Raw genomic sequence first — 24,357 nt, 5'->3', positions numbered from 1 at the left:
AAGTTAATTATTTTGTTTTCATTATTAGGAAAGTATTTTAATTTGTAGTACGTTTTTTGGTAGTTTCCTTTTTATTTCCTATTTTCTTATCTTTAATATTTTTGTAAAGTTTATTACTCGTAAAGTCGTAATTTCCTACTGTTATTTGGTTTCCTTACTTTCCTAAAATAACGACATCACAATGTTATTAGTTCTATATAATTATTATTTCATTATTCTTTGATGAAAAAAAAAAGACACACACAAAAACCTTTTTAATTTCCTCACATCAAATCTTCGCAAAAAACTTAAAAAAAAAGATGGGAAATTTGAGTTCATGTTTTGAAATAAAAAAAGAAAACATGGCAAAAATAATTGATTCGTATGGAAAAACAATCCTAGTCCAACCTTCAACAGCTGCTGAAATAATGCTTAAGCACCCGGGTTTCGCGGTCACTTCAATTGAAGAACTCCGGAGAACTTACCAGCTTCGGGCATTGAGAGCTGATGACGTGTTACTTGCTCGGAAAGTTTACCTACTAGTCCCGGTTGATAAAGTCAACTCTATAGTGTCTAAAGTGCAACTAAATTTTATTAATGAGATTGTGATACGTTCTTATTGTGATGATTTGTTGGGTGGTAGAAGGAAACGTGGCGGCTCTAGGGTTTCCCCCGGTGAGGCTAGTCGGATCACCGTCGTAATCGAGCCAAGAAGGAGGTGCAATGCTTGGAAGCCTGCTCTTGAGCCTATCTTGGAAGAGTACGTGCTAGGAAGTTGATCGAAACCCTAATATATATTAATTAGTATGAGTTGAAACCCTAATATTAATGATATTATTAGTCTAATGGATGTTGAGTACGTAAAATTGTAATGTAATTTCATTCTTTCTTGTGTAGTTTGTAATTCAGACAATGGAATTATGAACTTCCAATCTTATGTTATTATTGATGTTATATATTTTCGCAATTTAATTAATTAATGATTCTTGATCATAATATTGATGTATGGACTTGTTTAATTTGTACTAATGATTTTAATCGTATGTTATTGATGCTGTTTAAACACTAGCCATAGCAAAAAAATTCCCAAGAATTTGGTCTTATTTTGTACTAATTTGTTGCAATGATCGGCAATTGTGAAGATTTATAGGCATAATAGCATAAGTTTTAGAATTAAGATGTAATTGAATCAATAATTCCATGTGTCCAATTTTGTACAACTTGTTTACTTGATTAATTAGAATAATACGCGTCTAACTTTTTAAATTTAAAAAAAATTCCTTTTCCAAAAATCGACAATTCGTGCGAAAGTCTCGTAAAATAAATAAAAAAAATTAAAAAATTAAAAAATAAAAAACGTACAAAAGTGGCATATGAAAGTAAAAAAGAAACAGAGAGTAGATAATTACGAGTACTTACTTATTTAGCCATATTAATTTCATCATTAATATTCAAAACTTGCATTTTTTTTTAATTTTATTTTAATTTACTACTCATATCTAAAATCTACCCCTTAGCTAAATCTAGAACCTTTTGTCAAAAAAAAAAAAAAAAAAAAAAAAAAAGTTCCTCAAACTGGGCCCTTAGATAATGAAGTTAGATAATGGGCCTATTCTAATCGGACTAAGCAAGTGTTAAACATTAGCCAAGTGACCAACCAACACATTTGACCTTGATTGCGTCTTTTAAAGGTCGTTACCTACTTTTTTATTTTGTGTCTTGGATTCTAATCACCTTTAAATTAGTTTCTTGGATCGGAGTTAAACAAGTTTAGGACAATCACTATTCCTGGAAGATTTTCCCTATGTATTAATGGACAATTTGTTCAATGATTAATTTACGCAATTCTTTTTGTTACCTCAAAAAAAAAAAAAAAAAAAAAAAAAAAAAAAAAAAAGAAGAGAGAGATTAATGTTACCGTATGGCGTATGCTTCGTTTACCTTAAGTTTTATTTTTATTCAACCCTCCCCCCACAAACTAGTTACGGACGTACTTGGTTATAGTTCAACGGTTCATTGCACATTTCTAGCTTTAGGTGCTCCAAGACTCCAAGTAACACTACATTTATTACATATTGGCAATCTACCCTTGAACATTTAGCACAAGAAGTATATAAATAGTTACATTGTTGCATTCTTTACTATAGAGAAGTATACTTAAAACATTATGACCTACTCAATATAGCCTTACCATGAGTATAAGGGGACTATGAAATTGATGTGACATATTCTTAATTACGAGAATTTAAAACATACTCCAAAATACATTGATCATTTACAAATGAAGAGAGTATTGTTTGTCAAATATGAGTAGTTCGGCTTTGTAATTATAGTATTGATTAAACTTCCTCTAACACCTAATCTAAGAAGTAAACCTATCTTTAAGTTTTAATAAAGAAAGTGAAAGAAAATCTTACGAACAACAAGTAAATTCCATCTAACAAGTCCTCTTAAACAGAAAATGTCATCATCAATTCCAAAAAAAGATTAAATTTGGACTTGGACTCAGTTCAACAACCCCATGAACATGTCATACGAAAGTGTTAATATTTGTTTAGTTGTTACCAAGTCCACCTTTTCTATCTATTGAAAGATGGAGCGGTTTAACAAACACCTTCCTACAATTTCTACTTAAATACAAATCTAATGTTACAAATTAAACTATACATAGATTACAATTTTTCCTATACATGATTCTACTCTCAAAAAAATTTGTACTCTAAGCTTTCATTACAACCCAAAAGAAAGTTGTAACAAAGTTCCTTTAGATTTTTTTACTAGTGTATTGATCATCATCACCACAATGGGCAATCAAGTGTCTAATGGTTCGCCGGTGACCGGAAAAGTGATCCTTCTAGATGGTTCAATCCAAGAATTTGACAAGCCCTTAACTGTGGCTGAGTTAATGTTAGAGTATCCACAACAAATGGTGGTTGATCTAAAATCAACAACAACACAAAAAAAGCCTACTCCTTTGCCAGCTGATAAAACCCTAGAGGTTGATAAAATTTACCTTATGGTTCCTCTAAGGAAAGGTAAACTAGCTCATTTGTCTCCCCAAGAGGCTCATCATATTCTTCTTAGGGTGAACGCGATACTTAGGTCAAAAACATTGAATTCTTCATCGAAATTCATCCCTCTTTTCGCTAAGATTTGTCCTGCCATGGGTAATATTGAAGATAGCTATGGTAAGTCTGCGGTGTCTAAGAGAGAGGTATTGGATTCTGAGGATAGGAAAATGGAAGAGGGTGGCGAGTTTGATGATGAGGGTTTGGATTTGATTGAAAAACCGGATTATCTTAGTAGGCAAGTCTCGGGAAAAAGTTGGAAGCCAAGTTTAGACACCATAGAAGAGAAGAAAAATGAGATTAAGAAGGTGTCTAATTGGGTGATTGTTGCAAATAAGGTTGGTAAGAGGATACACTCTAAGGGCTTAGTTTGGGGTTGAAAACACATCAACATTAATTGTATGAAGTATGTACTAGTTCATGTTCATCCATTGTAATATACTTTCCACAACCTAAAGTGAAGAAAAAACATTCAAGAAAGGGAAATTTAAAAAAAAAGGTTTGATGTAAAAACTTAAGAGAAGTATTTAGTACTCGTACCTATTGCCTTGTATTAATATTCCTGCATTAAATTGCATGAGAATCATCTATTATTAGACTTAATTTGTACAAGAGTTATTCTTGTCAAATTATAGGTGTACCAAGGGGGAAAAAATTGCATCTATCTTTAAGTAGGTTATCTTTATACGAGTATAATTATATACATCATAGGTACGTGTAGCTTGCCATGATAACTATAGTTTGCGTCGCAACTAAGTGCCCAGGTAATTAACTTTGTTGTTCTCAAAAAAAAAAAAAAAGAGTAATTAACTTTGTTAATCTTTTATTTGGATCTTTTACCAAAATGGCTAATTTGACAAAAGTGTTTACCAAATCGGCTAATTATAAAATTTCCACACTAGCTAAATTTATTGATTTAAGGATATTATTTATTTTTTATATTCCTTTGAACCGGTTCGGTTCACTTTATGTCTTTTTTTTTAAAAAAAAAAGAATTGGTTTTTTTTTTTTTTTAAAAAAAATGGTTTAGTTTAAATTCTAATGCCATAGTTTAAAATATCCCATTAATTTGAACAATAACAATCAACATATTATATATGCAGCAATTCTCAATTTTTAAAAAAAGTTACACAAAATAAACAACCACTCAAAATATTCATATTAGCCGACATTAACAAAGAGTATACAATTAATAGACATGAAAAAATAAACAAAACCTTAAAATCCCTTATCGTTGTATAAATTTGCGGTATTCTTGATAGAACAATACTACTTGAAATTCCAAATTTTTGTGATTGATATGATCAAGATGAAAAATTAGGGATTTTAATTTTTTTTAATCGAAATTAGGGTTCTGCGAGTCTGCAACTATTAACGTTCGTTCTACGTAGTTTTGTATATTGCTTAAATTTTCAACTTTAAAAAAGCTTTAAGGAAATAAAAATAAAACTAAAAAAAAACAAAATAAAAAAAAAGAAAGAAAGAAAGTGAACCAAACCGGTTCAAAGGAAATAAGAAATAGATAAATTCCTTCTAAGTTAATAAATTAGCTAGTTTGGGAATTAAATTTAATAATTAGCCGTTTTGGTAAATACTTTTATCAAACTAGCCGTTTTGATAAAAGATCCTTTTATGTTAACAAAAAAAAAAAAAAAAAAAATCTAGAACCAAAATATGAAAAGAATGCAAAGTTTCCTTAGAATTAGGTATAGTATTAAAATATGTAAAGTTTTCTTAGAATTTGGTAATTTAAAAAATATCAAAATTTAGGAGTATGTAAAGTTTCCTTAGATCGAATTAGGTAAATTTCTAAGAGTCGTAATCAATTAATTATATAGGAAGTGAAAAACAGAAAAATATCGACGGTGTTTCTCCCACTTCTTCGTGATAGCAGGAGAAGTTACAAGATAGTAAATAATTAATTTTCTTTTTTTCTAGGGAATCAATCAAACTTTCCAAGTAAAATCGTCTTATTGTTCATAATCGTCTTGTTTAAATCTTATTGACAGACATTTTGGTATATGTTGGGCTTCACTCTTGAATTGAATCGTCAAACAAATATAACTATTATCGTCAGTTAATTGATAATTAACAAATTACATAAAAATTAGATACAAATTGAAAAATTTGTGTTACACTTACCGTTACTCGCTCATTTGATATAGATGAGCATGTATTATTTTTTTCAACATTTTTTTAAACTTTACGACTTAAAAAAGGTATTAGGTGGGAATGAACAATTAATATTGATGATCATTTTGAGTTATCATGAGAATGAATAGTGATTTTCTTTCAAGTTTACGTAGTTCAATTTCTTTATCATTCTTATAACCAATTACCAAACGAGATGTTAAAGTCTTTTACATGTATTTACAATATAAGCTAGCTAGGTGGGTTGTTTGTGATGCGATTTGCAGTTGAAGTTTCTAAGACAACTCGCTGGAAGAGGAACAACAATGAGGCTATCGACTCGTATCTTCTCCCGATTGCACGTAGCATGTACCTGAAGGTGGATCTGATACCAGATGAGATTTTCAGGTAACTTTATTATTATTATTATTATTATTATTATTATTATTATTATTATTATTGTTGTTGTTGTTGTTAGTATTATTTGTGATGCACGGAAAATGGGTACGGAAATCCGGGCTCCTATTTTACCTTCAATTTGATTCTAGATCTGAACCCTAGAACTGATTTGAAACAATTTCATGATCTGGACCCTAGAAAGGCGACCACCCTTAGTCAAGACCGGCGATTAGTAGCGATTGCCACCTCGCGAGCCTTCTCCACCACTCAGCCTCTGTCTTTGTTTTTTATTTTATTTTTCAATGTTTTTTTTCTTTTGATGGTTGTGAATTGTGATTATTGGAGTATTTTAATAAGATGATTCTGTCATGTTTTGATTATCTTTTTTTTTTTCTTTAAATTTGTGTTGTATGGAGTTTTTTTAAACAACTTTTTATTTCGAGTATATTTGTATTTTTCTTTATTTTTCCGTACCTGTCGTACCCGTTTTTAATTTTGTTTTCGTTTTCTTTTTTCAGTAGGGAAGATGGGGGCGAGGTGGTCTTCACCTTTCAGGTTGAGAGACAGATCGCACCTTAGAGGTTCGTATGGGACCATCTCGGCCACTATTGGACTTTTGCAGCTTACCCAGCCACTTGATGGTGTTGTTCTGGGCTTCTGCTGCCTGCTGATGATGGCCGTAGTCTATTTTATTTTGTTTATATCTAGTTTTAAGTTATCACTCATTCACTCGTATATGACATTATTCTTAATTAGACTTTTCATCTGGTTTATTTTCTGATTTATGGGTATTATGTGACTCTATTTTGGATTGGACATTTGGACTTGATTTTAAAGTTTCAAATCAAAAATTTTTGACTAGACATAAACTCAATCTCGTAAACTCTAAATTTAAATACGTCCATAAAATTTGTATTTTCTAAAAAACTTTTCTACATTTTACTTGATTTGAAATATGATTGAGCTATAAAAACTTTTCTACTTTTTATTTGATTTGAAAAGTTTCAAATCAAAAATTTTTGGACTAGACATGAACTCAATCTCGTAAACTCTAAATTTAAATATGTCCATAAAATTTATATTTTCTAAAAAAAATTTCTACTTTTTATTTGATTTGAAATATGATTGAGCTATAAAGAAACAAATTATCTTTATAAAATTTGAATTAGATTGGACTAAATTCGTATTCAAGAAAATAATTAAGTTTGGACTTGACTAAACTTGAACTTGAATTCAAATACCTGACTCCAAAAATTTTCTATTGGACTAAATTCGTACTCAAGAAAATTATTAAGTTTAGACTTGACCAAACTCGAACTTGTATTCAAATACCATAGTCCAAAATTTTTAGATTGGACTAAATTTGTACTCAAGAAAATTATTAAGGGCCTGTTTTCATTGACTGAATTGAGCTGAACTTAACTTAACCTATTAGAGCTGAACTAAACTTATTAGAGCTGAACTGAATTGAAATGAATATTTTATAAGAGAAGGAAGTTAGAAGCTGAACTGAAATGAACTGAACTGAAAATAAGCGTATGAGAACAGGCTCTGAACTCAGCTGAACTGCAATGAATATTTTATAAGAGAAAGAAATTAGGAGCTGAACTTAACTGAAAATAAACCTATGAGAACAGGCCCTAAATTTGGACTTGACTAAAATCGAACTTGAATTCAAATACCCTAGTCCAAAATTTTTACTACGTAGATTGGAATTGGATAGTCCATCCAATTTAAAAGAATTTTAATTAGATTAGATTGAATTTGAACTCAAGAAAGTTCTTAGGTTGCACTTAATTGAATATGTGGAGACTTCATCGTAACTTTGGGTTGCTTCTCTTAAGAACGAAACCCAGTAGCCCAAATCTTACACATACATACACCAAACCCCTCCAGTCCAATCCACTTTGAATTATATATGTGATAACTATTACAATAAGAAGGTTGCTTTTCTAATTTTGTTTTTTTGGGTTTGAATACATTTTTGTAAAAAAAAAACAAACAAAATTTATACTCCATAATACTGTTATTTTATCCACTTTATTATTACACTTCCACCTTGATCTTTACTCATCTCTTTTACTTTATTATTTCATTTCTTACCTTCACTCAATTTTTCCATGCATTCCTCAAAACAAGAACAAAAGGAGCATAAATTACAAAAAGGGAGCACGATCCTTCGTACATAGACCCTCAATATCTATCACATGGCTAAAATCTTATTGGTTGCGTTTTGATTGTGGGGGAATGGCTTTGCTCTTAAGGTTCCACGTTTGACTAATTCTCTTGTAAATACTAGTATACCCGAAGTAGCATTTATGATAAGCATCCCTTATAACAACATTTTGTGCTTGTGGCTCACTCTACATTATATTTGTAACTTTGTAATTTATCAAAATTATGCTGAAACTTTGTAAGATCTAAAAAGGTAATGCAAATTACTACTTTTATTTTAACCATTATGTGTTGAAGATTACAATAGTTAAGCAATTGGATCTCTATTATCTTTTAAGCAAAGCAATTGACAAATCATCGACCAATTCCATCCACTCTCTTTGGTGACTTCAAAGCCAGTAAGAAGCATAGTAGTAGTAATAATCATTTCATGGCATCATCTTTTAACTTTTTTTTTTTCCATGAATTGGTCCATTATATTGTAAAGCAATGATAAGTATATTATTAGGCAAATAGGCACTATACCCAAAAAAAAAAAAAAAAAAAAAAAAAAAAAAAAAAAAAAAAAACCAATATTAAAAAAATGGCTTTACGTTATTTTTCTCTCTTTATAAGTACTCCATATTAAATAAATTTTTATACTATTATTGTGAAATGTGAATAACAAAAGTTTAAATTTCAATTCAATTTTAGTCTAAACTTGTTGAAATAGACACATTTTATAATATAATATGTTACTTTGGGTTGCCTCTCTCAAGGCCAAAACCCAGTAGCCCAAATCTGTATACATTCAGTCCCCATGCTCATGCTCTTTTAGGATAAAGCAGTAGCCCAAATCTGTATACATTCAGCCCAAAACCCAGAAGTAAATTTTTTTTTTTTTTTTTTTTTTTTTTTTTTTTTTTGAAAGCAGTAAATTTTTCGATATGAGTCATATACTTGTATTATTTTAGGATAAAGCAACCGTGCATTTTTTTGTAAATAAATAAACAACATCAATCAATCAATACCTATATACTAAAAGACACACCAGCAATGACACGTGTCATCTCCTGGTGTGTCTTTAGTTATTTTTTTCATTTTTTTAAAAAAATATTTAATTAAGGAAACAAATTATTTAAAAAAATCACATTATTTTTTTTGTACATATTCCCTATTGGCATGTAATAATTATTATATTTAAAATAAAAGATTTATTCAAAAATCTTTCTCAAAAAAAAAATTGGGCAATATATACCAAAATAAACATTTTTAAATAATTAGTGCCTATTTTACAATAAAAAAAATATGGCTCGGATTTTTTTGCCTACTTTGTTTTAGTTGTGTATTGGAAGCTACAATTAAAATTGCAAATATCAAATTAACATATCACATACTTTTATTGTGTCTTGACTAATTTATAATTATAATATTTCTCAATCAATAATATATAACTATATTGTCTATATATAAAGATCATCGTGCATGGCACGGGATCTAACCTAGTTTTATTAAATGTGAATCCTCACGACTTACGTATATTGATTTATTCACGAAAATGACAAAATAACTGAATTTTTTTGTTGAGTTATATTTACAAAATTGTCACTAGATAAATAATTTTTAATTTTATCATAAATTTAAAATGGTAAACTGAGATTTCCTCGCATATGCCTTAAATAGTTAAATGAGTTTAATCTTTGTCACCAGACTGAATTTCTTTGGTTGGCTTTTTATCACACGGAAAATGGGTGCTAAGGCCCCAAATTTGTAAAGAACAGATTTAATAAGCAGCCCTTAGAACAAATTTTGTGCTTAGCTTGCCCATTCTACATTAAATTGGAGCCACCAAAGTGAGTTAAAAGCGGGACACAACAAGCTGGCTTTCTTATCTATTATTGCATCATGTATAGTATGTGATATTATGATGATATGTTAAGCCAATCTTGTTACATTTAAACCATCATTGTTGTTAGAGTTGTGTCATTTGTAAATTGTGATTGCTCTATCTTTTCTTGTATGGGAAAATTTCATTTTAAAATTTAATAGCAACTACTTGTACCTAGTACATGACTAGATTTTCCATCACAAAAATTTGTAATTTTTTTAAATGGTTTTGTCTTTGGCAAAATTTATATTGAATCGTTTCAAAATAAGATGACTCTAAATGAAGTAGTTAATTCAAGAGTTTAGGTACGAATTCAAATTTAATAGAAGCAAGAATGTCATAAGTGTTATTTGACCAGGGTTGAGTATCACTTAAGTTTAAATCTCAATTTCAAGTCATATTTGGTGTTGAGCGCAATTAACATCAAACAAAGTTCTACTACCTTGTTAACTTTTAGTTGCAACTTTGGAATATTTTATATCTCACAAATAATACCCCAAAGTTGCAACTAAAAGTTAACTAAGGTTGTATATAAATCGTAACTAGTTTCTATTTACTTAAATATACTCGATCAATTTGAAACATAATTATTTCAAGTCGAATTAAATGTAAATCTACCCAAATACCATAATAAAAATCTCGATCCAATCCATATAATTTTCCAAAACACTTCATGGTAAAGTCTCTATCACTAGCTTAATTAACCCAACCAATTCAAATAGCTCATCCACTAGATTATAATTTGTTGCGTGAGAGATCTAAAGTTGTATGAACTGATGATGATCAGAAAAGCACATCTGACTTGCTCTTATCTTCAATAGGCCACAATAACAATATCCAAATATGAAATACCCTCGACTCTATTTATGAGGGGGTCCACAGAATATATTGGCCCCAACCTCCAATAGCTAACTTCACAAGTTTTTGTTTTGGGCATGCATATAATATCAACCCATAACTTCATGGCCTTCTTTAATTTGTTTGTTTTTTGGCAACTTAAAGGTATATATGTACACCACTATTTCATCACTCTATAATTGGCTATAATTTAATTTTTGTAGAGTAATTGCCATGATGTTTGGAGTTGATAATAAGAAATCGAAAATTTCATGTTCTTATACATACGGTGAACTATTATTAGATATCTCTATCATGATAATGATCATCGGTGAGGTATTATGACAATGGAGAGGGACGGGGCAGGAAACTCCAAATCTCATGATTGAAAGATGGATACCCACTATATATGTCGTATGTATTTAAAGATAATGTGTTCGTTAGGTTTGTCGATTTGATTTACTAATTATGAACTTTAGGAGTAAGCAATATGAATAAATCCAGTAAAAATGAAAATGACAACATTATTATTATGAAAGTAAGGATTTTAATTGGTTTAGGAAGTTAACAACTGAAATCATTGAAAAAAACCAGTTTTGGTAAAAAAGTCATATAATTGCTCACACCAACTGCTAGTTACAGCTACTTTTTTCTCACCACTCAAATTATTCACTTGCTCTTTTTTTCCATATATTCCCCCACCTCTTGGCTGTCAAATAATTAATTCTTTACTTCAAATATATTAGTACCATTTATCCAAACATCTAACAAACAATACTTTTAAAAGAAAATCCAAATCATATCATATCACCCAATATATTTCCTATCTCACATCACATCATCCTACTAATATCATCATATCCAATACTCTAATTTCTAGCCACCCTTTAAATTAATAAATAAGTAAATAAAATAATAAAATATACAAGTAGCTTCACACTATATATTTGTACACAACACACACTTTCATAATCCACTCACAAACCTTAAAGCCCAAAACACACAAAATATCACATCCTTCCATTTTAAACTTCCCTACCAAAAATGGAAGGGACTCTTATTTTCTTCTATCTCCTTCTTTTTAGTGTTTTTATTTTAAACGGGGAGGCCCGGGCCCCGTTTGCTTGTAACCCCAAGCATGCAGGGTTCCGAGCCTTCCCGTTTTGTCAAACTAGATTGTCCGTGCCTGAACGTGTTCGGGACCTTATTGGACGGTTGACATTGCAAGAGAAGGTAAAGCTATTGGTGGACAATGCCGCCTCGGTCCCTAGGCTTGGAATTCAGGACTATGAGTGGTGGTCCGAGGCGTTACATGGGGTGTCTAATGTAGGACCAGGGACTAAATTTGGAGGGAAGTTTCCTGGAGCAACTAGCTTCCCTCAAGTTATTACAACTGCTGCCTCTTTCAATGCTTCTTTGTGGGAGGAAATTGGACGGGTGAGATTTTTTCCTTTGTCTTTGCAACAATTGTTATTAGTTTCATACAAAGTACAAAGTATATATATATATGTATATATTTTTCTTGTTTCTTGCCGTATTTTGGTTAGTTTTATAACATGATCTAACATCGTTACAAACTTACATTGTGCTGTACGAGTATTCTTTTACTCGTGTAACGCAGAGTAGGCAACCTTATTAAATACGAGTACATAGTTATATAAAGTATTTGAATTGATTTTCATTGACTACGTTAGATCAACAAATAATTTTTGTAGTACTTTATAATTAGTCACGTTTACCTTTTAATTTTATTGGCCGTAAAAAATTAAAGGTGACTATTAATTCTTGAGTGTACACTCCTTAGTCCTTACCTTATCATCTGTCTCATTTTAAGAATATTATATTACGATGATATTTATTCTCAAGATGATGTACATACGTATCTTTTTTTCTCTTTAAGGGTGCTATAAAGGTAATGCAATCCCAAAACATACAAAAATGAAGCATTTTTCTTTTGTTTTAGGTAATGGGGTGAGAAAAATATCAGAAGAACAACTTTAGCTTATGTCATTTTATGGTAGAAAAGTATCATATAAAGTGATAAAAGGTGTTTATCAGTTTGGCAGGCAACTCATACACTATAAGTCTATAAGGTTGCAAAATACAAGTATAAAATTATAAAAAATGTTATACCAATGTATATTTTTTTCGTAGATAAGATGGACTATAATAATGCAACTTGTGCTATGTGTTAGATACTTGTCTACTTATTTTCAAGTTTCAATGAAGTAGGTAAAAAACATGCATGCACATGTTGGTTTAACGAATGTGAAAGGTATATAATTAGAGGTTAATAAGTTGCTTAATATTTCTTGTTTTATCAAAGTTTATAATTTGTTTATGATTTTCTTCCTTTAGATGACCAACTAAATTTGAAAAATTACCACTCGATATTATATGCGTACTATGTAAGTAATGTTAGAGTTGTTCATGGTGGACTACAGCTAGAGTAGGGAAGATTTGGTATGTAATATATAAGTCATTATAATGCCGTCTCTTGTTAGTAATATATCATGCATTCGTCCAAATCAAAGTAAATTGTCCCTTACATGTTATTTTTAACTATAGTTAGAATACCTTTATCCATTAAAATCCGTTATTATTGGATCAAAAGTTTGATGTCAAATATAGGCGTATCTTCCCTTTATGCTAGGATCCATCCAGCCATCCTCCCTTTAGAGTCTCTCTTAACTAGTTTAATATTAAATTTTTTTTTCTTTTAATATAGTTTCATTAAATTAAACTAAAACTTAGGACGATAATGAACATTAGACATGAACTTTGGACATTGCATGACAATCATTGGTATTAGTTGTATACATTTAAATAATATACCTTGCTTACCTCGGATAACATCCTAATTAAGAAAAAGCAAACAATGGTAATTAAAGTTTCATGGCTTATCTCTTAATGTCACTTTCTTTAATACTTAACTAAAGTCATCAAGTTTTATTTACTTCATATTTTTGTAACCCCTAAAGAATCTGTATTTGAAGCTTTAAAGCTTCAATATAACGTACCAACTTGTTAGGAATTAAATTTAGCTGAGTAGCTAGCATTCAGCAAATTGAATGGACCGTAATACCGTATGACGGTATGATATAAAGTCCTTTGCAAATTGCATTGGACATCATTTATTCAACGAAGAAATAGAAGTATCACACAAAGTGGGCTCCATTATTACATTTGTTGAAGATTGAAAAAAAAAAAAAGGTAAATATAAAAAAAAATAAAAAATAAAAAAACAAAATATTGTAGTCAAGCTTATAATTTAAATATATGTGTAGTGTCAGCATATCTCGTGTTTAACCAGATTCTAAGTCTGCTGTCACGTTGCACCCTTAAAAAGTTTTGTCGAACATGACTATAAACCTTATTAACAATAACAAAACTGTTGAAGTATGTTAGGGCCTGTTCACTTCAGTTTAATTTCAGTTCAGTTCAAGTCTAATCAGTTCAGTTCAGTTCAGTTCAGTTCAGCTCCTAATTTCCTTCTCTCATTTCAGTTCAGTTCAATTCCAATTAGTTCAGTTCAGTAAATATAAACAGATCTTTAGATATTAATGTATTTATATTAATTGAAATTATGGTTGGTTGAAAATGAAGGTGGTGTCAGATGAAGCAAGAGCAATGTACAACGGAGGGATGGGAGGCCTGACTTATTGGAGTCCAAATGTGAATATATTGAGGGACCCACGGTGGGGTCGTGGACAGGAGACTCCCGGTGAAGACCCTGTTGTTGCCGGTAAATACGCCGCAAGTTATGTCAGAGGTTTACAGGGTACAGACGGTGACCGGTTGAAAGTTGCTGCTTCTTGTAAACACTACACTGCTTATGACCTTGATAATTGGAGTGGTGTTGATCGCTTCCATTTTAATGCTCAGGTATTTTTTTTAATGTCATGATTAAATATTTGATCTTATAATGTGGTAATAATTATGTTAATTCTAAGGATTAAACTAATCATATTGCGCGTATGATGTGAGTAATTCGACAATTATTACTAGTGTAACTAAGAGTAATTATACATACGTACTAAGTTTATCCTAGCACGAATTTCGGTCAGGTTAATAATTAATCGGGTTTAAAATGTATTTAAAGCTTAGAATTGTACAAACTCTTTGTTCTTGATCGCCCATGTAGACATTTACGTGTACTTGAGACAAACTATTGATTTCTAGACTTTTTTTTTATGTGTAAAAACAACTCTACTATTACAATTCGTAATCTCATGTTCTCATATGCCGCCACAGATTTAGAAACACTAGGTGGGATATTTGATCAAGAAGATAAAGTACATTTTTATAAAGTAATTTCATATAGAAAACAATGTTTTATTTGTTGAAATTGCGTGCAAATGTGACAATCTTGGAAATAGTTGAAATGAAACTAAGCATTAGATTTGGAATGTACTAAACTACTAATACTTCACGAGATTTACCTCTGACATACTGATCTATAAACTCTTAAAACAATAACCCACATTATAAAATATATAATACTATAATAATTTTATACTTCGTATTTGGTATTTTGTATTATGCTAATCATAGTATGATTATATCATAAAGAAAGAATATTGTAACCAACATAATATCTCTGGTTAGCATTATGTTGCACAAGTTGTGCAAGTTGGCCGACATATAGATAATTGGATAGAGTGGGCCGTGCCAACTTGCTTATAAAAGGAGGCGTGTAGTCAAAGATCATACTTGTATATTGCATTGAAGAATTAATGAGGATCTTCTTTTCAATGGTTATTATTGATTTGATTAGGGGTGCTTATGATGCGAGTCGAGTTTGAGTTTGAGTTTGGGGTAGCTCGACTCGACTCATTAACGTATCGAGTCGAGCTTTATCGAGTCGAGTTTTGACCAAATCGAGTCGATCTCGAGTAGCTTGCAATTTGAACTGTCTTTAGTAAAATTCCTAATTTACTATAACATCTCTTCATTCTCTTTAATTTTGTCATTTGATAAGTATATATATGATGATAAGTGTACATAAATAATGTTTATTTATTAATAAATAATCTATAATAAAAGTTTTTTATCAAAATATTTTCATTTTTTGTAAATATTATATTATAGGAAGGATTTCGAGCTTCTAACGAGCTTTCGAGTCGAGTAATGAGCAACTCGACTCGACTCGTGAACATTTTGAGTCAATCTCGAGTTCACTCGAGTCGAGTTTTGACCGAGTCGAACTCGAGTAGCTCGCGAGTTGTCTCGTCTCATAAGCACCCCTAGATTTGATTAATTAAATGCCTCATACAATTGAGATTCCTATATAGTACGGTAGTACTCCGTATAAGTTAATGATGGCGGAGCTATAAATATACTCACAAATCACAATGATAATGGTTCGGTATAATTCCGTAAACTCAGGTCTTTGATTCATAACAATGCACATGCTGAAAACCACCCTTAGTGATATGTTCGTTTCATTATGTTTATATTACTATTTACGTCAACATAATTCTAAAGATGTTACTATAAATGGAATTGTAAATACTTATTTTTCTTGTGTTTTACTACTCCTAATATATAATGATGGTTGGACAGGTTACAAAACAAGACATGGTGGATACATATGATGTGCCATTCAGAGAATGTGTGATGGAAGGCAAAGTTGCGAGTGTCATGTGCTCTTACAATCAAGTCAATGGCATCCCTACTTGTGCTGACCCTAAACTCCTCCGTAACACTATTAGAGGAGATTGGCGCCTTAATGGGTACATTTTCTCTCCATCCATTCGGAATTAGTTGTTAATTTTGTCGCGTACATGTCTTGCAAAAAATAGATTATATGAACATAATAATCCACTTTAGTATAAAAAAAGGTGACATTTGTTACGTTATACGTTTAAAATATGTTATCAACATGACAATTAAATCAAACAAAGAAAGTAACGAAATCGAGTAATTTTAATATTGTTGTCACAACGTGTTACCATACTAGTAAATTTACCTATAAATCGACTACTACTATTGTACATTTTAATCCATTATTCTTTAAAATATGACAAAAATTGATTTGTTTTCTGGTGCATAAACAGATACATAGTTTCAGATTGTGACTCAGTTGGAGTTTTCTATAGTAACCAACATTATACATCAACACCTGAAGAAGCTGCTGCTGATGCTATCAAAGCAGGTTAATCAATTTCCTTTTCCAATTTTATACTATAAGATAAAAATTTATTTTATTTCTATTTATATTCATTTTACTTGTAATAAGATTTAATGACATTTATTATAATATTGTTACAAATGTTACAGGTTTGGATTTGGACTGTGGGCCATTCCTTGGGATCCACACAGAAAATGCCATAAAGAAGGGCCTACTGACTGAATTAGATGTAAACAATGCCTTAACAAATACATTGACAGTCCAAATGAGGTTAGGAATGTTTGATGGTCCACCATCAGCCCAACCATATGGCCACCTTGGTCCAGCAGATGTATGTTCTCCAGCCCATCAAGAGTTGGCCCTCGAAGCCGCCCGACAAGGCATGGTCCTTCTTAAGAACCACGGCCCAACCCTTCCGTTATCCCATATCCGTCACCGTACAGTCGCTGTCATTGGGCCTAATTCCGATGTCACGGTGACCATGATTGGCAACTACGCTGGTAAGCTTGTGTCTAGACTGTCTTTTCATGTTCGTGCTCATTTAACTTCATCTAGCACGAGCTAGGATTTGGGCTTGTGTTTTTTAGGTTGGCCTAAACAATTTAAAATCGACACAAAATGAAATACAATATCGACTTGTTTACTTGAATTGACAACTTTAGTCACATACGTTACTCCAAATTGCTCATTTGTTTATTTGACTTGATTTAGGTATTGCATGTGGGTACACAACCCCACTTCAAGGAATAGGGAGGTATGCCAAGACAATTCATCAACAAGGATGTGCAAATGTGGGCTGCAATGATGACAAACAATTTGGGCCAGCAATCACTGCAGCAACGCAAGCGGATGCAACGGTTCTCATCATGGGCCTTGACCAGTCTATCGAGGCAGAGTTCAGGGACAGAGGTGGGCTACTCTTACCAGGCCGACAACAGGAACTCGTGTCCAAGGTGGCTGCAGCCTCAAAGGGGCCTGTAGTTTTGGTCTTGATGAGTGGTGGTCCTGTGGATATTTCATTCGCGAAGAATGATCCACGAATATCAGCCATAGTGTGGGCTGGATACCCTGGCCAAGCAGGTGGACAAGCCATAGCAGATGTTCTCTTTGGCACAACTAACCCAGGTAACAACAAGACTAGTATATACACATTTTATGAATCTTAATTTTCATTTCTATATATATGTAATGTTTATGATAGCATACTTCTTGTAATTATATAGGTGGTAAGTTGCCAATGACATGGTACCCTCAAGAATATCTCAACAATCTCCCTATGACCAACATGGCAATGCGCTCAGGACCAGGCTACCCTGGCCGAACCTACCGGTTCTATCAAGGGCCTGTTGTATATCCATTCGGATATGGACTAAGTTACACCCACTTCATCCACACAATAGCTGATGCCCCCTTGGAAGTTGTAGTACCTTTGGATGGCCACCGGAGGTCCAATGCCAGCAATGCCGGTAAGGCCATCCGTGTGACCCATGCAAGGTGCAACCAATTGTCCTTGTCTGTACACGTGGATGTAAAGAACCAAGGATCCAAGGATGGAGCTCATACCCTTCTTGTATTCTCAAGGCCACCAGCAGGGCAATGGGCTCCACGCAAGCAACTCGTTGCATTCGAGAAGGTCCACGTACCTGCTGGATCCCAGCAGAGGGTCAGTGTCCACATCCATGTATGCAAGTTTTTGAGTGTGGTGGATAGAGCAGGAATTAGGCGAATTCCCTTGGGTGATCACAAAATTCACATTGGTGATGCTAGGCATTCTGTCTCACTCAAACCAGAAACTTTGGGAGTCATCAAATCCTAGTTTACATCATTCTTTTTTAGCTTATCATATGGAGCCTCATGCTCAGAAACAGTATTGGCAACCTGCTCGAAGAGCAAGATCGCGTTAGCAAACTGTGCAAGAGGATTTAGAGTTGCAGTAAATTGGCAAAAGTCATCAATTATGACTATATAGGTCTATTCTTGGCTTCATGCAGCAAAAAGCTTGCTGTAATATATTTATTGAAGCCTCCATTTACATGATTACTACTAGAATATTGATTTGGAATTCAATTCAAGAGCAGTACAAGTGTACAATGCAGTCATAATATTGTGTGAGATTACATCATAAATATTACTAGCCTTGTATAAGATCAATTATTAGTGATCTATTTGGAAAAGATTCACATATATATATTATTGATTTCAAGAAGTAAATCTTCCATTACTCGATTGTGGCAATAATGTCTGTCTGCATCTGTATGTCCAAATATGCAACTGAAATTAAGAAAGCGCAAAGATTGAACAAAGATTTCACCTAATGCACGACTGTTATGGTTCGACATATACAACATATATCATGATACTACATACTAACAAAGCATTCATGCAAGAACACAAAATACATAATCCTACTATCTAAATGCAGCTCAAATTAAGCCAAAATGATACAAGGGGCTTAAGAGTTGTCAAGCAGCAGCCTTGATCTGTGACTTCTTAGCAATATGAACATGCAGCACATAATTAATTGCATCAGTAAGCTCGAAAACACATACATCTCCTACCTCCAAACCAGCCCCTCGCGCAAATATGATCCACCCTGAACCAAAAGTACATCTAGATTGACTTCTCATACATTTAACTGTCACTTGTTTTCCACCGTATGCCACAAGCTTTACGAACTTTGATTCCATTATATTGCATTTGAGATGGTCATCACAAAAAGACACAGGTACATTCTGCAAGATTATGTCCATGTTAAGAGGTAAATTATCGAGCAAAAATGATGCATAAATTGGATTTTAATCTTGGAAAAGCTTGAATTCAGATCACATTTCAGCAACATACAAGAAAAAAACTTACCAAGTACATTCCTCTATGCAGAGCATACATCTTGATATCAGTAGCAAAGAAAGGTCTATCAGGCAAGGCAATTCCAGCAGCAGCTATCGCGTTCATTACCCCTTCTATATTCCCCAAGTTGTAACTATAAGAATACCCTGCAATAAGAATAGCTTTGATATCTTTATTATGCAGAAACCTGTTAAATTTTAGTAATTTTTCTAGTAGATTACCAAATGGACTGCGTTCTCTTGCATCATTTGTCTCATCATTACTATCCAAATTCACTATTTCTTCTGAATCAGAATTTTTCACATCAACGCGACTGTCCTCAGAATCATCATGGATTTCTTTAGGACAAGTATCAAGTCGTGTTTTAAAAACATCTCTTGCATTGCATTGATATGATATTTCACAAGCAGATGGATCAAAAATATGCACCCTGAAGTTTGAGTTCCCATCATATTTGAACAGCAAAAAGGATGCATAGCCTATGGAGTAATACTCCACAAAATCCTGCCAACCATCATGAAACCATAGATTGTTACCCTCTTCGACTAATGCAACCTTTCGAGTTTCACCTGTAGGCACTCTAAGGATAGCAACAGCAGAGAGTTCTTCGTGGAATGCCCTAGCAAACTTCTCCGGAATCCTCTATACATAACCAAAAAAATTACAACAATCAAAGCTATAAGTGGGGTCGGCTACATGAACTAAATTTGATTATTCCGTGTGATCATCCACACAAATCTTCCAAAACAAATTACAACAGAAGAAAAAAAAAAAAATTTACGGCCAGTTTGTCTTTGTTTATGCAAATATCCAAGTAACAGAAGCATCAGATACATGAAGTTGCATTTATGCATCATTATACAACATAATTATACAAGCATAATCGATGTCCAGTCCTACAAAACCCGAGGAAAACATGAAAATGCAGATTAAATATCCAATTAATAATTTACTTCACAATAATCAGAAACATTTGTCCATGTATGCTACACTGCTAGGAACTTAATTATAACATGACAATAATATGACCTCTTAACCCCTAGAGGCATATAAACACTCTAAGAATTTGTCGTGTGCATTGATAGTATAATTTGAACTAGTAACGTGTGTATGTAACAACAAATTCTACTAATACTCCGTATGGTAATCCAATAATCCAAAAGACAGGTTATCACGACATTTATGACAGTTTCTTTGATCAGCCAAAAGTGCCCATATCACCAATACTAAATAATTCAAGAATACAACTTTTTTTTTAATATCATAAAATCATCATTTGCACATTAGATTAGCAAAAAAAAAAAAAATGCAAAATTACGTACCAACTTCTTAGATTGTGAATTAGGAAAGAGAATCAACTTGAAAAAACAGCAAGGTTTTCTGTGATGAATTATCTTCTCTTCTTCTTTGTTGCGGTCCATGGTTGAGTAGTCACGGTCAACCCCACTGTAAATTTAGCGCGCTTTTGGTAATTCCAACCACATTTATTTATATATAAATTGACCATATAAGTTTTGATTAGACCTCACACTTGGCAATCTCTCAGAGTTTACTGTGACTAGACTCTAGACTTTTTTTTTTTTTTTTTTAAAAAAAAAATTTATTTTTACTTTATTTTTACTTTTTTTAATTTATTTTTTTTTGTTTTTTATAATGTGGAGGAAGTAAGGAGTAGATCTTGGAACTCTCAATGTGGCATTAAAGTATTGGAGTGGAAAATGATTTTGGCACACCCTCAATTGATTTTGGTACACCCCTATGGGAGAAGAGCATAGAAAACTGTGCTCTCACATAGGGGTGTGCCAAAATCATTTTCCAATTGGAGTTTCAATTTTATACCCTTCACTAAATTTAGGATTAAAAAAAAAAAACGTAAAAAGATGAAGTTTATAGACCTTCAAATGATACAACTCATACAAGTACAAGATACATGAGAAATTGAGAATCGATTTATGGGAGTAATATAACTATGTACGTACCATAAATCCGTAATTACTTTTTAAAAAAAATTTAAAGTGTCATTCGGTTGAAGAAAAAATAATGAGAAGTTTAAATTTCTAAGAACCGAAAATCTTTTGTGGTATTTGCTTAACAAATTTATAGGAAGTATCAACTTCCCATGAAATGAAGTTACTTAATTACATAGGGAGACCTAGGTAACTAGAATTTCTACTTTCTATGGTTAATCAAACACATTTTACAATTTCCTAAGAAATCCAATTGTATGAGAAAATATCTTCAATTATATTGTTAGAAATGCATGACAACTCACACGTTGATCTATAAAATTAATGTTAATATTACTCTATAATTTTCACATTTAGTTCTTTAATCTAACGTCCTGGGCGTGCTTTTGGTAGCTTTTGTGAAAAAAAAAAATGAAGCGTCAAAATATTAACACACAAACCTACACAGCATACACCACACAATATTAACATGATATTAGAGTTCGTTTGGTTGGACCTTTTGGAATGGAGTTAAGAGTCCATTCTATCTACGTAGATTAATATTAGTTTATTACAGAAGTTGGAGCAAGAGTAACACAATTAGCACTATGCCATCAAAATGTATCTTCAGAAACCCAGCAGGTATTTGAGTTCTTAGCAACATGAACTCTCAGAACGTGCTTCTTTGCATCTGTTAGCTCGAAAACACAGACATCTCCAACTTCTAAACCAATCTGTCGCGCAAAGTTGATCCACCCTCGACTAAAAATGTATTTTGTTCTGTCTCTAACACAATCAACATTCCATTGCCTTCCATCATATGCCTCAAGCTTAACGGGTTTCTTTTGGTATATCTCACATCTGAGGTGCCCATCACAGAAAGCCTTAGGAATATTCTGCACGAATAAATCGTGTTTTAAACAATCTTAGCAAGTACACTCCACATAGCTTAGCATAACATAGAATGATACAACTATACAAACATAATAAACAACAATTTACATAAATCATACCAAGTACTTTCCGTTACCCAAAACATAGTCCTTTATCGCAGCAACAAAGAAAGGATCTTTTGGCAAGGGAATTCCAGCAGCAATAACAACATTGATTAACCCTTCATACCTCTTTAGCCACAAAGGATACCCTGCATATTCGATTAAATCAATTAATCTAACCTCGATTTAAGACTTAAGAGGACGATAAATTAAGCAAAACACACACATGTAATTCAACATATCCACTTACCAAATGGAAAGCCTTCTCTAGTATCATCCATCACTTCACCATCACTAACACATTCATTTTCTTCACTACTTAGTCCTGTTACCTCTACATCAGATGCTTTCGAGCTAAAGGAAGACGTGTTTATGATTTCGTGTTTCTTACTGTCATCATCATCATCACTATACTCAACTCCTTCATTACATGGATAGGATATCTCAAAACCAGTTAAGTCAAATATATTCACTTTGAAGTTAGAATTTCCTTCATATTCAAACAACATGAAGTAACCAAGGCCTATTGAGAAGTACTCCACAAAGTCCTCCCAACCATCTCGAAACCATAGATCATTGTCCTCTTCGACTAACTCCACTTTTCGAGTTTCACCCGTTGGAACCGTAAGGATGGCTGAACTAGAGAGCTCATTGCGTCGTGTCCTTGCAAATTTCTTCGGAATCCTCTGTTAGTACATGTGTATAGATGCAGTTGATGAGATAACAAGACTGTTTAAACAGTCTTAAGATTATTATTTTCCGATATCTCATATCTTTAACAACAGATTATCACCAACTCAAGGATAACATTGGCAACAAATTAATCCATTTCAATTAGCAAAAAAATGGTATGTATATATATTTTGAGATCATCACCAACCTACCTGAAATCGAGAAGGAAGCTCTAACCAGTAACCACTTGAGCTATCCCTCATTCTCGTTATCTTAATATTACAGGTATTATACATTTATACTATTTCCTCCTCTGATTTTATACCCTCTGACTTTTATGTTTCTCAATATTTAATTTAACCATTAACATATTTAATTAACCATAAGTAAAACTGCAAATTAACATTGAATAGTTGTACTATCTAACAAATATATTCAACCCCTTCACAATATATAATCAAAGAATTGAACTTAATGGAAATTATGAAATAAAATTAGAAGACAACATGAAATTAAATCAATGACCCTTGTGAAATGATCTCACCAAAGACTTAAAAATGAATAAATAAAACCAATTTAGCTTAAATTAGTATGAATTACTGAAAAAACAAGAAAGAAAGGTTACCAGCTTGATGGACTGTTGAGGAGAAAGCATCAATTTATAGAAATGAGTAGGGTGCCTTCTTTTGGTCTTCAATTTTTGTTCCTCAATTTTTTTGGGCTTCATAATTGGAGGATCTAGTGAAAGATCTTTATTTGCAGGAATGATTTTTCACTATTTCTACGATGGTTGTTGCACTACAAAAAAACATTAATATTATTACTCCTTACTATTTTTATTACACTCAGATACATCATACATGTACTACATGTGTTTCAAATTAAATTGTAGGCCCGGGCGATACCTTGAATTATTACATGTATCACAAGATTTGATCCGCGACCTCAAGTTTAAACTCCAACATTTTAACCGCTAAGCTATTGCCATATTACATGTCATTCAATAAAATTTAAATATTAATAAGGATTTGTATCATGGAAATAATGTGGGTAAACCGGGGCATCGCCCTGGCCTAAAACTAGTTAAGATATTATACAGAGTAGCTTTTATTGTTATTAAAGACACAAATTATTTAAGTTTTTATTAATTAACCTTGAGGTCAAGGGTAAAAGATAATGTCACGTGGCATGTAGACTTGATTCAAAATGCCATGGAGAGTACCACGTGACATATCAACTTGATTTAAAACATCTTTTAATACATAGTATAGATATTCTAATCAAACTAGGTATCTATTCCAACACAAAA

The 24,357-nt window shown here is 32.3% G+C and overlaps 4 protein-coding genes across 4 annotated transcripts; 2 read left to right on the top strand and 2 right to left on the bottom strand.

Moving 5' to 3' along the window:
• Positions 1-2,690: 2,690 nt before the first annotated feature.
• LOC145596513 (uncharacterized) lies at positions 2,691-3,488 on the top strand. Its single transcript, XM_081652691.1, has one exon. It carries the CDS (start codon positions 2,783-2,785, stop codon positions 3,425-3,427), a length of 645 nt encoding a protein of 214 aa, XP_081508817.1. The 5' UTR covers positions 2,691-2,782; the 3' UTR covers positions 3,428-3,488.
• A 7,933-nt stretch (positions 3,489-11,421) lies between these two features.
• LOC145598130 (putative beta-D-xylosidase 2) lies at positions 11,422-18,809 on the top strand. The gene is made up of 7 exons (XM_081654441.1): positions 11,422-11,892; positions 14,062-14,340; positions 16,021-16,190; positions 16,515-16,612; positions 16,738-17,088; positions 17,300-17,713; positions 17,812-18,809. The coding sequence occupies exons 1-7, from the start codon at positions 11,500-11,502 to the stop codon at positions 18,402-18,404; spliced, it is 2,298 nt and encodes a 765-aa protein (XP_081510567.1). The 5' UTR covers positions 11,422-11,499; the 3' UTR covers positions 18,405-18,809.
• Positions 18,810-18,977: 168 nt separating this feature from the next.
• LOC145597264 (B3 domain-containing transcription factor VRN1-like) lies at positions 18,978-20,865 on the bottom strand. Its single transcript, XM_081653404.1, has 3 exons — positions 20,758-20,865; positions 19,445-20,077; positions 18,978-19,320 (listed from the first exon to the last, which is right to left on the bottom strand). The coding sequence occupies exons 1-3, from the start codon at positions 20,854-20,856 to the stop codon at positions 19,051-19,053; spliced, it is 1,002 nt and encodes a 333-aa protein (XP_081509530.1). The 5' UTR covers positions 20,857-20,865; the 3' UTR covers positions 18,978-19,050.
• A 995-nt stretch (positions 20,866-21,860) lies between these two features.
• Positions 21,861-23,850, bottom strand: LOC145599352 (B3 domain-containing transcription factor VRN1-like). The gene is made up of 4 exons (XM_081655744.1): positions 23,674-23,850; positions 22,627-23,062; positions 22,395-22,525; positions 21,861-22,277 (listed from the first exon to the last, which is right to left on the bottom strand). Exons 1-4 carry the CDS (start codon positions 23,773-23,775, stop codon positions 21,996-21,998), a joined length of 951 nt encoding a protein of 316 aa, XP_081511870.1. The 5' UTR covers positions 23,776-23,850; the 3' UTR covers positions 21,861-21,995.
• Positions 23,851-24,357: the final 507 nt, after the last annotated feature.

This window comes from Chenopodium album, chromosome 20, assembly GCF_948465745.1.
Source record: "Chenopodium album chromosome 20, dcCheAlbu1.1, whole genome shotgun sequence".
NCBI lineage: Eukaryota > Viridiplantae > Streptophyta > Magnoliopsida > Caryophyllales > Amaranthaceae > Chenopodium > Chenopodium album.
Note: the sequence above shows the minus strand (reverse complement) of the source record. Positions and strands in the feature narration are given on the sequence as shown.

What these genes read in the sequence shown, in the direction of transcription:
- LOC145597264 (XM_081653404.1), bottom strand. Translation starts at nt 20,856, where the DNA reads ATGGACCGCAACAAAGAAGAAGAGAAGATAATTCATCACAGAAAACCT. An exon ending in ATTCACAATCTAAGAAGTTG is followed by an intron (nt 20,078 to 20,757) that starts GTACGTAATTTT and finishes GGTTATGTATAG; the next exon opens with AGGATTCCGGAGAAGTTTGC. An exon ending in TGCATAGAGGAATGTACTTG is followed by an intron (nt 19,321 to 19,444) that starts GTAAGTTTTTTT and finishes ATAATCTTGCAG; the next exon opens with AATGTACCTGTGTCTTTTTG.
- LOC145598130 (XM_081654441.1), top strand. Translation starts at nt 11,500, where the DNA reads ATGGAAGGGACTCTTATTTTCTTCTATCTCCTTCTTTTTAGTGTTTTT. An exon ending in GCTTCCATTTTAATGCTCAG is followed by an intron (nt 14,341 to 16,020) that starts GTATTTTTTTTA and finishes ATGGTTGGACAG; the next exon opens with GTTACAAAACAAGACATGGT. An exon ending in CATGATTGGCAACTACGCTG is followed by an intron (nt 17,089 to 17,299) that starts GTAAGCTTGTGT and finishes GACTTGATTTAG; the next exon opens with GTATTGCATGTGGGTACACA.
- LOC145599352 (XM_081655744.1), bottom strand. Translation starts at nt 23,775, where the DNA reads ATGAAGCCCAAAAAAATTGAGGAACAAAAATTGAAGACCAAAAGAAGG. An exon ending in TAGAGAAGGCTTTCCATTTG is followed by an intron (nt 22,526 to 22,626) that starts GTAAGTGGATAT and finishes TCGAATATGCAG; the next exon opens with GGTATCCTTTGTGGCTAAAG. An exon ending in TGGGTAACGGAAAGTACTTG is followed by an intron (nt 22,278 to 22,394) that starts GTATGATTTATG and finishes TTATTCGTGCAG; the next exon opens with AATATTCCTAAGGCTTTCTG.
- LOC145596513 (XM_081652691.1), top strand. Translation starts at nt 2,783, where the DNA reads ATGGGCAATCAAGTGTCTAATGGTTCGCCGGTGACCGGAAAAGTGATC.